Source organism: Triticum aestivum, unplaced genomic scaffold, assembly GCF_018294505.1.
Source record: "Triticum aestivum cultivar Chinese Spring unplaced genomic scaffold, IWGSC CS RefSeq v2.1 scaffold134957, whole genome shotgun sequence".
NCBI classification, from domain to species: Eukaryota; Viridiplantae; Streptophyta; class Magnoliopsida; order Poales; family Poaceae; genus Triticum; species Triticum aestivum.
Window position 1 is genome coordinate 1 of NW_025225743.1, and position 15,109 is coordinate 15,109.

Sequence of the window (15,109 nt, forward strand, 5' to 3'; positions counted from 1 at the left end):
CCCCCACCCACCGGTGGTATCTTCACTGCGAATCTCCCCTCGCTTTACCAGCTTTGCTTCGGGAAGCCTCAAACCTCCCACGCTCATCATTGCCAGCACTCGCTAGGCACCGCCACCGATTCCCAATCCTCGCCGCCCCACTCATCCGATCCCCCACCCCCACCGCATCTCATCCCATCTCGTCGCCGGAGAGCATCTCATCCCATCTTTGCTTCGCGGGCGCGGGCGGGCGGCGCGATGGTGGGGAACGACTGGATCAACAGCTACCTGGAGGCCATCCTCGACGCGGGCGGCGCCGCGGGGGACATCACGGCCGCCTCCGTCGCCTCCGCGGCGCCCGGGGGCGGCGCGGGCTCCGCGGCGGCGGAGAAGAGGCGGGACAAGGCGTCGCTGATGCTGCGGGAGCGCGGCCGCTTCAACCCGGCGCGCTACTTCGTGGAGGAGGTCATCTCCGGCTTCGACGAGACCGACCTCTACAAGACCTGGGTCCGCGTAAGCCTTCCTCGCCGCCCCTCCTCCTCCCCGTGTCTTAATTACCTGCTTGCTCCAGATTAGATTAGATTAGATTAGATTAGCTTAGCTTAGGTGGCGAGATTTCGATAGAGGCTGCAGTTTATTTCCGGCGATTTATTCTGGATTTTTGTTATATGCATCAGACGTCGGCGATGAGGAGCCCGCAGGAGCGCAACACGCGGCTGGAGAACATGTCCTGGCGGATCTGGAACCTCGCCAGGAAGAAGAAGCAGGTACGAATGCCTCGCCTCGCTGAAATTAAATTCTGAATGCATCGATTTGCTTGGTACACTTTACTCTCTCCGAATTAGCACTGCTGGTGCCGCAACTGTTGGGGGGCAGTTCACTGCTGGTGCCAGCCGAACACATTAAACTAGTCTAGTTGTTGGTTGGTGATTATGTATGTGGCTGGCCATCCTGTTTGTTTCTGTTCCACCAGGGAATACTGAATCATACTTGTGCTGGGTATGAATTGGCTCTCCCGGTGGTGCTGACAGTGAATGATGGAATGAAGGGTCTCCATTATATAGCATATGTCTGCATTGTTTCCTTCCTTCTTGTTAGCTAGAATGCTCCAATTATTTTAATGTGTTTGGATGAACTCTCCCCTGTCATAAAGCACCCATGCTGCTTGAAGGATTTGGTACGCCTGCACGTCTTGGACTGCAATGGATGTCCAGAACAGAAAGGAAATGTTATGTCTGACAGTTTACAATTCATGATTCATAGGACATCTTCAGTTAGCTATCAGGCCCAACGGCCTGTCCTGGAGCTACTTCCTTTTGTGGCCCTGATATTTAGACCTGTAATTCTGTTTGTTCTGGATGAAAAGCTATTCCACGTCAACATTTGGGACGTGTTATAGTTCTGTTAAGGCGTTAACACTGATAGTTCTTATCTGATAGTTACAGCCCTACAGCTAATTCTGATATCTGTTAAGGCGTTAACACTGATATTCTAACTACATGTACTTCTTATCTGATAGTTACAGCCATACAGCTAATGATAATACATGTATTCTAAATGCACTCTAGTTATACCAGTGGCAGCATACCAAGTGCATTGCTAATCCCAGTACATTCTCCTTTCTGGCAAGCAATTTTCTTTTGCATACTCTGTCAAACTTGGGCGTTCTGAATATGCTTACACTCCGGCCGCAATAATCAAGTGGTCAACTAATGATGGGTCTTCTGATGCAAGTCATGAAGGTTAAATCAGTCAATTGTCATACACATGTATATGTTGTTTGACCTTTGTGGTTTTGATGCTCCTGCAGTCTTTAGATTAATGTTGTTCTTTCACTTGGCTCTTGTGTTCAATGAAATAATTAACTGCTTTGGCTAGTAATTGTGTTCTCCTCAGGCTTTTAATATAATCACCAAAGGTCACTTACCACAGGTGCACAAACAATGTTCCTTCTGGTCAGATGGGAGTTTTTTTACTGGTCACATTTCTTGAACCAATCATCTCAATTGTTCTGAGCCCTCAAGTGACTATACTATCTCTCATGCCATTTATGATATCATATTTACTTATTTATACACTAATCATGGAGGGAGCTTTTACCCTGTGAGCTTCTTGAATTTTAGAAAAAGGAGTAAATACAAAAACTAATTTGAATACTCCTCATTCCCCTAGTATACATAAACATGAGCACAAGTTTCTGCCAACATTTCAGTTTTATATCATGTTGTTTAATTATTTTGCCATCTTGAATTATTTAATACAGATTGAAGGTGAGGAAGCCTCCCGTTCATCGAAGAAACGTCTTGAGCGTGAGAAGGCCCGTCGGGATGCTGCTGCTGATTTGTCTGAGGACCTATCTGACGGAGAAAAAGGAGAACATATTAATGAATCATCTATTCACGCTGAGAGTACAAGGGGACACATGCCAAGGATAGGTTCAACTGATGCTATTGATGTTTGGGCAAATCAGCACAAAGATAAAAAACTGTACATAGTGCTAATAAGGTACGGCTCTAATTTTGTTCTAGGGATCATATTGATCACATCCTATGTGTCTGCTTTTAGAAAGTTCAGTTATAGCGGGTTCAAATAGACACCATTTGGTGAACTAGGAATGATCACAGTGACAGTTCAATGCATTATGACTGTTTAAGCATACCTGATTGCTGCAAACACTGTGGAGCTCCAGTCCATAAAAGAGCGATTCATGAAAGAGTAGGTGGTATCTAGTGGATATGAATACACCCACTGTGCAGAGGCCATGGATTTTCCATGAAATTTTAATGGTTTAGATGCACGTGGGCCTTGCAATTTTGTTGTGTCTATTTACGGACCTGGTTCTGCCAATGTGCACAAAGTATATCCACTATATGCTGGATTGAGATAGTAGCCAAGTCTCATTCATAGTCCTTGCCTTGGTACCTAAGCATACATAGGGTTCTGGATTGGGCTAGTAGCCAAGTCTCATCCAAATGCACAGAGAGCTCAAAGAGAAGTGAAGTCACCTCCGTTTGTATGGCACGTGCACGAGCCCTCGTCATGGGGCCCCTTGGACTTGATTTTAGCCTTTCATAATGTTAGTAGCCCAAGGAAGAGGCACTATTTTTTAAAAAACTACATGAACATTGTTTACATGGATGATTTTATTTTGGCATCTTCTGTTTTTGTGCAGCATTCATGGTCTTATACGTGGTGAGAATATGGAGCTTGGACGTGATTCAGATACAGGCGGTCAGGTACTTATTGTGTGTCCCTAATATTTGTGTTGGCGTCCTTGATGCTGGCTTCATATCTGTACCTAATTCTTACATCCCTAGTGGGTTAGCTTGTTGTTTATCTTGTTGCTAGTTGCTATGTAGTACTTACAGTTACAGGTAGGTCTATATGCCATTGATGGTTGAGTTCAACTAACTGGTTCCATAACCTGCAGGTCAAATATGTTGTAGAGCTTGCTAGGGCGTTAGGTGAAACACCTGGAGTATATAGAGTGGATTTGCTGACAAGGCAGATTTCTGCACCTGATGTTGATTGGAGTTATGGGGAACCTACAGAGATGCTGAGTCCAAGAAATTCAGAGAATCTTGGGGATGACATGGGTGAAAGCAGTGGTGCTTATATTGTCAGGATACCATTTGGGCCAAGAGAAAAGTATATCCCTAAAGAGCAGCTCTGGCCCCACATCCAGGAATTTGTTGACGGTGCACTTGTCCATATCATGCAGATGTCCAAGGTTCTCGGAGAACAAGTTGGCAATGGCCAACCAGTATGGCCTGTTGTTATCCATGGACACTATGCTGATGCAGGCGATTCTGCTGCTTTATTATCTGGGGCACTCAATGTGCCAATGGTTTTCACAGGTCATTCTCTTGGCAGAGACAAGTTAGAGCAACTTTTAAAGCAAGGGCGTCAAACCAGGGATGAAATAGACGCAACATACAAGATAATGCGTCGGATTGAGGCTGAGGAACTTTGTCTTGATGCATCTGAAATTGTAATCACAAGCACTAGGCAAGAGATAGATAAACAATGGGGATTATATAATGGATTTGATGTAATTATGGAGAGGAAACTTAGAGCAAGAATAAAGCGTGGTGTTAGCTGCTACGGTCGTGAAATGCCTCGTATGATTGTAAGTCCATCTACATTGATTCCTTTCTGGTCTAATGGATTTCATTATTTCACTATATTATATGCTTACTGTTATATGATATGATCAGCCAATTCCTCCCGGTATGGAGTTCAGCCATATAGTGCCTCATGATGTTGATCTTGATAGTGAAGAAGCGAATGAAGTTGGCTCAGATTCACCAGATCCACCTGTTTGGGCCGATGTACGTTCTCCATTTTATCCCCCCATAAGAGCTATATGCAGGAATAATTGTTGATGTTCCACTGGGATCGCGTGTTATATTTACTTACTTTTCTGGTTAAAACAATTTCAGATAATGCGCTTCTTCTCGAACCCTCGCAAGCCCATGATTCTCGCTCTTGCTCGTCCAGATCCCAAGAAGAACATCACTACGCTGGTTAAGGCATTTGGTGAACACCATGAGCTAAGAAATTTAGCAAACCTTGTATGTGCCAGTCCTGTGTAGTTTCTCTTGTTGCCTTAACTAATATATATTTTTTGCTATCCGGCGGTTTAGTTATCATTAATAATCTTCTGCCACCAACTATCACTGCCTGTTCCCGGTCTTGATAACTATTCTTTATCGGCAGACATTGATCATGGGTAACCGTGATGTTATTGATGAAATGTCAAGCACAAATGGAGCTGTTTTGACATCAGTACTCAAGTTAATTGACAAGTATGATCTATATGGGCAAGTGGCATACCCCAAGCACCATAAGCAATCTGAAGTTCCAGATATTTATCGTTTAGCGGCAAGAACAAAGGTAACCAAGTGTATCTTTATATTTTGAAATGTTTCGGTGGCCTTCTATAATAAGCATGCTAGTGGATTCTCTGACATCGTATCATAATTAAGTTATGACTGGATGCAATGGGTCTACTGATAATCACATTTTAACTATCTGTTATTAGTTAGCTGATGCATATCTTGTGTTCTAATTTTAGTGGCTTTAGCTTTTTGACTTGTTGTTTTTGCTTCCTTTTTTGCTCAGTCTGACTTGCAGCAACAAACTGACCGTGCTGCCTCTTTGTGCCTTACTCACATGTTTTTATACATAAATATATGCTGATTTTAGTTTCTGTTGTTTCCAGGGGGTGTTTATTAACTGTGCTTATATTGAACCATTTGGGCTCACCTTGATCGAGGTTATTTCTGCAACATTTCATTTTGTTGTTACTTTATCTGTGGATTGATAATGTTTATGCAAGCTTTACACCTTGTTGCCTGCCAGGCTGCTGCTTATGGTCTACCTATGGTTGCTACCCAAAATGGTGGACCTGTCGATATACACCGGGTACTGTTCTGCCATCTTAGTTTACGTTTTGCAGCGACACACTTTTTGTTCTGGCTATTGATGTCCATTTTTTTTCAGGTTCTTGACAATGGCATTCTTGTTGATCCCCACAATCAAAATGATATAGCTGAGGCACTTTATAGACTTGTTTCTGATAAGCAATTGTGGGCAAAATGCCGTCAGAATGGTCTGGATAATATCCATCGATTTTCTTGGCCTGAACATTGCAAAAACTATTTGTCACGGGTTGGTACGCTCAAGTCTAGACATCCACGATGGCAAAAGAGCGATGATGCTACTGAAGTTTCTGAAACAGATTCACCTGGTGACTCTTTGAGGGATATTCATGATATATCACTTAACTTGAAGATTTCCTTGGACAGTGAAAAATCAGGCAACATGTCGAAATATGGAAGGAGTTCAACCAGTGATAGGAGAAACCTTGAGGATGCTGTACAAAAGTTTTCAGAAGCTGTTAGTGCTGGCACAAAGGATGAGTCTGGTGAGAAAGCTGAGGCCACCACAGGCTCCAATAAATGGCCATCTCTGCGAAGGAGAAAGCACATTGTTGTTATTGCTGTAGATTCTGTGCAAGATGCCGACTTGGTTCAGATTATCAAAAACATTTTTCAGGCTTCAAACAAAGAAAAATCATCTGGTGCTCTTGGTTTTGTATTGTCAACATCTCGAGCAGCATCAGAGATACATCCTTTGTTAACATCTGGGGGCATAGAAATTACTGATTTTGATGCCTTCATATGTAGCAGTGGCAGTGATCTTTGCTATCCATCTTCAAATTCAGAAGACATGCTTAGCCCTGCCGAGCTTCCATTTATGATCGATCTTGATTATCACTCTCAGATTCAATATCGTTGGGGAGGAGAAGGTTTAAGGAAGACACTAATTCGTTGGGCAGCAGAAAAGAACAGCGAGAGTGGACAAGAAGCAGTTGTCGAAGATGACGAATGTTCATCCACTTACTGCATTTCATTTAAAGTGAAGAATACTGAGGCTGTACGTTTGTTCTTCGTCCTGTTATTCCCTCTTCATCTACTTCACAGATTTTCAACCTTCTCTACTATGGCCAGTGTTCTTATTATGCTTCAACTTTCAACTGTTTTAGGTCCCTCCTGTGAAGGATCTTAGGAAGACAATGAGAATTCAAGCATTGCGCTGTCATGTATTGTACAGCCATGATGGCAGCAAGTTGAACTTCATACCTGTTCTAGCATCACGATCCCAAGCACTAAGGTTTGGTTATTCCTATAACTGTTATATATATATTTTGAACACAGCCTTCAGTCCTCAGTTGAGTAAAACTTTTTACGGTTATAATCTATCTGCCACTACATGTTAACCTTCTAGGATGCTTGTGATCATCAATTTGTATGAAGTGTTTTTGCGAGGTAACAGAGTATATAGATTGATTGCATATATTACAATCGAAAATAGCGGTCATAGTAGAACATCGTTATGTCAATGTCCTGAATGACTTGTATTATGCTCTGATACTCGAATACATATTTCATGTTGAAATGACTATATTCATTGTTTAGTAAATGTAAAGATATACTCCCTCTGTAAACTAAATGATCTTATATTAGTTTACAGAGGGAGTAGAAGTTAGTAATGCGCCATACACAATATTTTTTATTCGTTTAAGAGGCATGGATTGCTGGGGAAACTTTAATAATCTGGTTCCCAATACAAACATAAGAGAAGTAAGATGTATGTAGGCGTGTTCTGCAAGCACCGATTGTCTGATAAAATCTATTAAGCATCAGAAGGCTGAAGGCTAGCAAGGGCGAGACCTGTGTTTGGGCTTTGGACCACAGTTAGATTAAGGCTTTCCTTTAGTGTTCTTTTTTGGTTCTTTCCTGTAGGGTCGTTTGACACCTCATTGTTGTATCTAGACTACTTTCCTACCTAATGAGAAGGTGCGTATGCTCTTTCATGCATACTAAAAACTGCATGGTCAGACAAAATCTGCCAAAATTTGGCAACCACAAAGTCCTGATGGTACGTTTGTTCATCTTTGTGCAGGTACTTGTATATAAGGTGGGGTGTAGAGCTGTCGAACATGACGGTGGTTGTCGGTGAAAGCGGCGATACAGATTATGAAGGGCTGCTCGGAGGCGTGCAGAAGACCATCGTACTCAAAGGCTCGTTTAATTCTGCGCCAAACCAGCTTCATGCCGCCAGAAGCTATTCGCTAGAGGATGTCGTATCGTTCGACAAGCCAGGAATTGCTTCCGTCGACGGTTATGCCCCAGATAACCTGAAATCAGCTCTACAACAATTTGGTGCCCTGGAGGGCTAGAATCACCAACTTTTGTCAGAGTCAGCAGAGGAATAAAGTAGGTGTGTGGAGGCACACCTTGCTATGGGGTCGCACACGAGACACGGCGGCCTCTTCCCCTGCCTGGTATCTGGCAAGGGCGTGACCATGGCGGCAATCGAGCACAAGGGTGTGGCTTGCATGCTCGGTTTACCCCTTCGGATTTTGTGACCTACATTCCATTTTCATTCTCATGGTAAAATTGTTCATAGGTTCCAAATAAATTAGTATCGAACTATAGTCATAAAGTGTGTGCTATGGGGAATGAGCACCCTGTTGTGTGGTAACCATATATATACCCAACAATGTGCATGCATCTCTACAAATAATTAGCATCTCCAAGGAGCAATCTTAATTTTACTGGGTTATATATGTACAGTTTCCCCACCAGTTGTTTCTGTTTTCTTTCTTCATGCATCTTCACTTCCGCACTCCGCTCTGATGATCAGAAGCAGACTACTAAGAGCACTTTGCAACTCTTTATGGACACTAAGCTACTGCTGGTACTAATTATTCACTTCCCTACTTCAAGCTCAGTGCCCAGGCACCGAGCGACACCAGATCGATCGGAGATCGAGGATTGAAGTCTGAAGAATGCATTTGTCCAGCTGAGTGATTGAGATTGCTTGCGCATGGTCAACTCTTCTGACAATTGCCCAACCAACTACAAATTCGCCCCTGGTATAGATACAATCTGGGTCATGCAGTTGCTCATACTGTGCCGCCTTTCCTTGCATTCTACTCCGTCTCCGTCCGAAATTACTTCCGAAATTACTTGTCGCTCAAATGAATATACATCCATTTTCGCAGAGAAGGCAAATAGACGCAAGCTGCTTTCACCTGCCATGTGGTGATGCACATTACAATAAGAATGGCCCTAGTTTTGAATCAGTCATTAGGGGGAAGGAATCCCCACTTGTATCTATATCTGTGTATATTGATCTTCTCAATTTAGAAAGAGATAGATCTGGTTTATGTGTGAAACCAGACAAAAAAAACATTGATCCAGTTTGTGCGAGAAATCAAAGTGAAAACTTTAACAACCCAAGGGGCTACGGTCCATGGATTTTACCCCCAACTTGGGTTGCTTTTATAGTGTCTAGGCGTGTTGATGTTGATCCTGCACTTTCAAGAAAAGTGGCTGAAAGAACATACTCCCTCCGTTTCTAACTACAAGGCTTTTTTAAAGATTTTGATGCGGTCTACATTTAGATGTATATAAGACGTATTTTAGATTGTAGATTCATTCATTTTGCTCTGTATGTAGCATTTATTGAAATCTCTAAATGGGCTTGTATTTAGGAATCGGAGGGAGTAGTACTTATCTGTGCTAAGTTGTATGATAAAGACACCTGCTATGCGTACTAGTACTTGTGATCTGAAAGCACTGAAGAAGAAATATATGTTTATGGCCAAGTTTCTTTCCGTGCTAAGCAGTGCTAGATTTTCACATTGATTTAGTTGGAGTTTTCATATTGCCACAAGTGTTTGCTAATGTCCAACATCACATATCTCTCCTGCCTAATTTTCTTTGCCTCTTCCCACCCGACCTATTTTGTAAATCACTTGATCTAGGTGATGAGCATCGGCACGAAATTAAGTGTATCATATCTCAGTGAAGCAGTACACATAGCACGTGAAAACCCATTGAGTTATTGTTGGTACACTTCTGCTTCGGTTTAAACATATCAACGCTGGAGATCTCTGCATACCCCCTCATAATAAATGTATGATGGTCTTTAAAAAAATATGTTGTCCACTATCTCTTCATACCCTTTCACAATAAAGAGTATGATGGTCTTTAATAAAAATATGTTGTCCACACCCAGCGCTCCTATATCTCGCTTGAAGCATTTACAGTAATGACCCGGCCCATTAGGACACTTAAAACGCTTATATCTTGCTTGAGGCATTTACATTAATGACCCGGCCTATTAGAACACTTAAAATAAATAGAGGTGAAAAGGGAATGAACCCAAGTCTCCTGGATGGATGCAGGATTGCGCCACAAGCCACTAGCTAACTAGCATTAACTTAGTGATAAAATAGTAGGGCGCAATCAATTCATCGTAAAGGAGCCGGTTTTTCCTGCTGGTTACCTAGATTTTTCTGTTTTTGTTTTTTTCTTTATTTTTCACTGGTTTTCACTGCGTTATTATTATTTTTTCCTTTGATTTTTTGTTTCTTTGTTGGATTTCAATGACTTTCTTCGTCATCATTGGTTTTGTTTGGTTCGTTCTCATATTTCATCGGGTTTTTTTGTTTCTCTCGGGTTTCAGTGTTTTTCCAAACATATTTTTGTATATATCTAATATATTTTTCCTATTAAACATTTACTGTTTTTCAAATACAAGATTAACATTTTTTAATACATGATCAACAGTTTTTTATATACACATTACATATTTTTCAAATGCTTGATCAGCATTTCCCAAATATACAAGATTAACTCTTTTCAATGCAACATCAATATTTTTTCTATACACATTTAACATATTTCAATGCTTGATTAACGTTTTTCAGATACAAGATTAAGATTTTTTCTATTCATATTTAACAATTTTCAAAAGATTGACTAAATTTTTTGAAGTACTTTTCAAACATTTTTTTTTCAAAAGATTGGATTAAAAATTTTCAAATAAAAATTTAACATTTTTTAAATACATGATCAACATTTTATATACACATTTGACATTTTTTAAATGCTTGATTAACTTTTTTTAAATACTTATTTAACTTTTTTTTTTCAAATGCTTGGATTAACTTTTTGAATACATGTTCAACTTATTTAACATAGATTATATATTTTTGTATACATCAGAAATATTTTCTCTTTATATATTTAACATTTTTCAAATGCTTGATTAACATTTGTTTTCAAATGTTTTAGGTAAACTGTTTTTATAATATACCTGTTTGGAATATTTGGAAGCATAAATGAAAGTAAAAATAAATTTAAAAATGGAAACAAAAACATGTAAACATACGAGGTTGTGTTCTCCCGCACATTTGGGCTGGCCCATCTAGCGTTTGGCTTAACGGGAGGCTTCCCTACGTCTCACTATAAGCGGTGCCCCCGATAGGCGGTCTGTGTACGTACTGTCCGTACACGACATGGCATACATGACATACTCAAACCCTACCTGACACCCTCAGCATTTTTTTTGAATCTTCAAAAAATGTGCACCACGGGAGATTCGAACTCCAACCCTCAAGGTTTGTTCGTGTTTTTCAAATGGGTTTTATTCTATTTTATTCTAGTTTTTCCCTTTTTCTTTTTGTGTTTTTTGAAATGCGTGATTTTTTTTCTATTGACAAATTTCAAGAAATGATTAGGACACGAGAAAATGTTTGATTGATAACTAGGGAACTAACCCATGTTTGCATGGTTATGTAGACAGTGGTATCTTCAGCCCACCAAGATTCAAATCCTGGTGCTCATATTTATCTTGGATTTATTTCAGGATTTCTGGCGATGCACATTGAGTGGGAGGAGACGTTCATGTCGACTATGAGGCGTTTACGGTGACTTAGTAAGATCTCAAGATGATATGCTGTCCCAGTCTCTCGGAGGTGCTCATAAGGATAGGGTGTGCGTGTGTGCGTTCATAGGGGTGAGTGTATGCATATATACACTAGTAGAAAAAGGGTCAAATATGAGAAACATTAGTACCGGTTTGCATACGAGCCGGCACTAAAGCGTCCATTAGTGCCGGTTCAAATGACATGGCGGGAGGTGACCTTTAGTACCAGTTCATTGCAAATCTTTAGTCCCGGTTCGTGCCATGAACTGGTACTAAAGATGCTGGTGCCCGGCCAGCACCTTTAGTACCGGTTCGTGGCATGAACCGGTACTAAATAGGTTGTGGCAGGTGCTATTTTTAGTACCACCTCGCTCCCCTAACAAGAATTTGACCACCTTAAGTATGTTACTTCTCAAACTATCACAAGCAGTTGGTCTTCATTGAACTCTATGTGTAGGATTTGTGGCTGCAATAGGAGTCTTCGCCGGTTCTTAAATCGGTGGTAGATTCCTATTGACGAATTAGATTCTATACAAAAAGATCATTGATGATCAATGTATTTTTTATATGTACTTCTCTGTAGCAGTAGCGCGTTTTGGCTGAAAGGCGGTACTGATCAATGTATTTTTTCTGCGTTCAGATGCACAATTTAAATCATTGATGATCAATGTATTTTTTCTGCGTTCAGATGCACAATTTAAATCATTGATGATCAATGTATTTTTTATATGTACTTTGTAGAAGAAGAAGAGGGGGAAGAAGAAGAGGAAGATGAAGGAGAAGGAGAAGAAGTATAATAAGGAGAAGAAGGAGAGGAAGATGAAGAAGAAGAAGTGGAAGATGAAGAGGAAGCAGAAGAGGAAGAAGAAGAGGAAGAAGAGGAAGAAGGAGAAGGAGAAGAAGAAGAAGAAGAAGAAGAAGAAGAAGAAGAAGAAGAAGAAGAAGAAGAAGAAGAAGAAGAGGAAGAGGAAGCAGAAGAGGAAGAAAAAGAGGAAGAAGGAGAAGAAGGAGAAGAAGAGGAGGAAGAAGAAGAGGAAGCAGAAGAAGAGGAAGATGAAGAAGAAGAGGAAGAGGAAGAATAGGAGGAAGAAGAGGAAGAATAGGAGGAAGAAGAGGAAGAAGAGGAGGAGGAGGAAGAAGAAGAAGAGGAAGAAGAAGAAGAAGAAGAAGAGGAAGAAGAATCTTGAACAGGTTTTTTGTTTTTTTGGCATATTTGTTTGGTATTTGAACAGGCTTTATAGAAGAATCTTTAGCACATAGAAATGTCATCATGATACACATACAAATGCCTGCGAGACCACGAATATAATCATAGCATATACATACAAATAGTCTCATCATAACCATCATCCAACACAAAGTGGTCTCTCGTCATCATCTCGAAAATAGCGATACAAGTCCTTGATTACTTGCAAATACATCGTCATCCATCTAAACAATGGTATACGCGAAAAGAGCTATCACTTTGAGTACATGAGTTTGTATCCCTCTCTCGCATTAGCGTGAACCTAAACTAACTACTGCCTGTCGCTCGGAAACCGGAAACCGGCAACACCTGGGCCTGACACTCCGGCCACTCATCGTATATATACTCCTGGCGTAGCACTTCTTCGCCATCGATGATCTATGCACCTGCATCATCACATGAGTAGATGATATGCAACATATATAGTTGAGCAACAGAAAGAGACAGACTTGACAAAAATAGAAACAACATATCATAAGCATAAATAACAAAGTTCATCATAACCAAAATGCCCTAACTAGAGTGATCTTCGCTAGTCGAGGAGGAGGATGGTTTAATTACATCACAAATAAAGTTTCACTGCGCATAACTCAAAGTTTTGTCATACAGAAAGTATGGACTAAACAGACACATTGTCATATATCGACAATCACTCCAACATGCCGTGCCATCCATCGAGGTCAGGGAGATAGTCCCCGAGCTTAGTGAAAGGCTTCATGTCGAGACGCTGAGAGGCTATGCATGTTCGGACGTCTTCCCGCGACATTTGTCCTCTGTAGAACATCCCTGTTTTTCCGACGACCTCTTTCATGATGATTTGGGCAAGTTCGCGCTGGATGTTATAGAACTCAGCTCGAAGTCGATGATCCTTGATATCTCCTATGTCCTTTGCCCATTGCAGAATATGGTCATCGCCAGATCTAGGTGACATGTGAAGGTTCTGGTGATCCCGTTTGTACTCCAGCACGTTGTGTAGGACATAGAATCCATCATTAAGAGAATCATTCGGTTGCTGGATGCAGCAGAAGTCAGTCTTATGGCTGAAGGCGGCCCTGCCGCCCCTTCTCTTCTTGTCCCTAACCTCTCCACCCCTTGCTTGGTAGTAAAACATAGCACTGTCGAGAACATCTTTGATGTGGGTGTAATCCTTTTTGTGAATGTTCTTCGACGAGTCCAAGTAAAGAGCGTGGGAGAATCGGGGGTAGAGGGGTAGAGGATGATGAGGACGGCGCGCCCGCCGCTATGCAAAATAAGTACACCTCAAATTAATTAGCTTCCACCGTGCAAATGAATTATTGAAAACGAAGGAAGGATAGCAGCGCGGATGACTTACACGGGATGATAAGGCACGAGAATCGCCTCCTTGTCCTTATTAGCGAGCATGAAACTGACGATGTAATCCGTCGCATATTCACGCTGCTCTGCACAGACTCCCAAGAAGCTCTCATGCATGTAGTACGGGTCAGCGACACAGATATGACGTATCTGCTCAACCCCAATGATGTAGTTCATGTGCAAGGAATAAAGGCGGACAAACGTAAAATCCAGCTTCTTCACGTGAAACATGTCAAATATGTAATCGAATCGGAGGAAGAACTTATCCATAGGGAAGCTGTCGACGTACGACATTTGCTGCGGAACGTTAACCACGTAGAGTGGGTATCCTGGATCTTTCGAGGCGATGAGGCATTTCTCTACCCGCAGCACATCGTCATGAAGTCTCCTTAGATCGCCGAATCTGGCCCGTAGCGCTGTTGCAGGTAGGATTGGTTGACCAGGGATATGCCATTTATCTGCATCGGGGATATCTATACGGTCCTGAAGCCGAGGCTGCTGAGGCGGTTGGATCATAGAATCAGCTTTTTTGCCTTTCCTCGCTCTCTTCCTAGACTTCTTTACTACCGGAAGGTCGTCAATAACACGTTGAGACGGTAATTCAGGCACCGACTCATGACACTCAAACCCTGAGGAGGCACCAGTATAGACATACTGTTCAGCACCATCGTCATCCTCATCCGCATCCATGGCGACGTCATCAGCGACTAATGGAGCCTCCTCCTTACCCCGTCAGCTATCACCCAACCCGACACCCGACGCTAATTGGGTAGGTGGGGTGTTGATGTTCATACCTTGCTGAGGCTACGTGCTCGTGGGTGTGCTCCCAGCCGCCTCCAGACGAAGCAGACTCTTTGGCCACAACAGGACCCACCCATTGCAACAATCACCAGGCCGCCGCGGTGTCTCCTCGTCATCCACCAGTAGTGTTGGAGGAGGCAAATTCTTGTGGCCCGGTTCGACACTGGCCATGGAAACCTTGAATACGTTCGGGGGGATCGGCCGGCTGTGGAACAATGGTTCCTTCGGCTTCATTATCGTCGCCTTCCCCACGGCCACCTTCTGGTCGCCGATGGTGTACAATATGGTGCACGGGGTTTCGTCGACCTGCAAAGAAAAGTGTGCGACGTGAGACATCCGAAAGGCAACGAAAATGGGAGATTATACATTTATATTGAAGGGGGTCGGTGTGACAGATACCGTGAGGGCGTCGAGCTCAGCCAAAGATGAAGCACCGCCGAGCACGTCCGGTGCGGGAGC

General features: G+C 42.2%; 1 protein-coding gene across 1 annotated transcript; it reads left to right on the forward strand.

The window, feature by feature from the left end:
* Positions 1–51: 51 nt before the first annotated feature.
* On the forward strand, positions 52–8,116 carry LOC123172359 (probable sucrose-phosphate synthase 4; the record flags this gene model as incomplete). The annotated part of the gene is given in 13 exon segments (XM_044589356.1): positions 52–492; positions 657–746; positions 2,243–2,484; positions 3,152–3,215; positions 3,410–4,108; positions 4,197–4,310; positions 4,422–4,553; positions 4,699–4,875; positions 5,204–5,257; positions 5,344–5,406; positions 5,485–6,420; positions 6,530–6,657; positions 7,450–8,116. Coding segments are annotated over 13 exon segments (3,231 nt in total). The 3' UTR covers positions 7,727–8,116.
* Between the last annotated feature and the right edge of the window lie 6,993 nt (positions 8,117–15,109).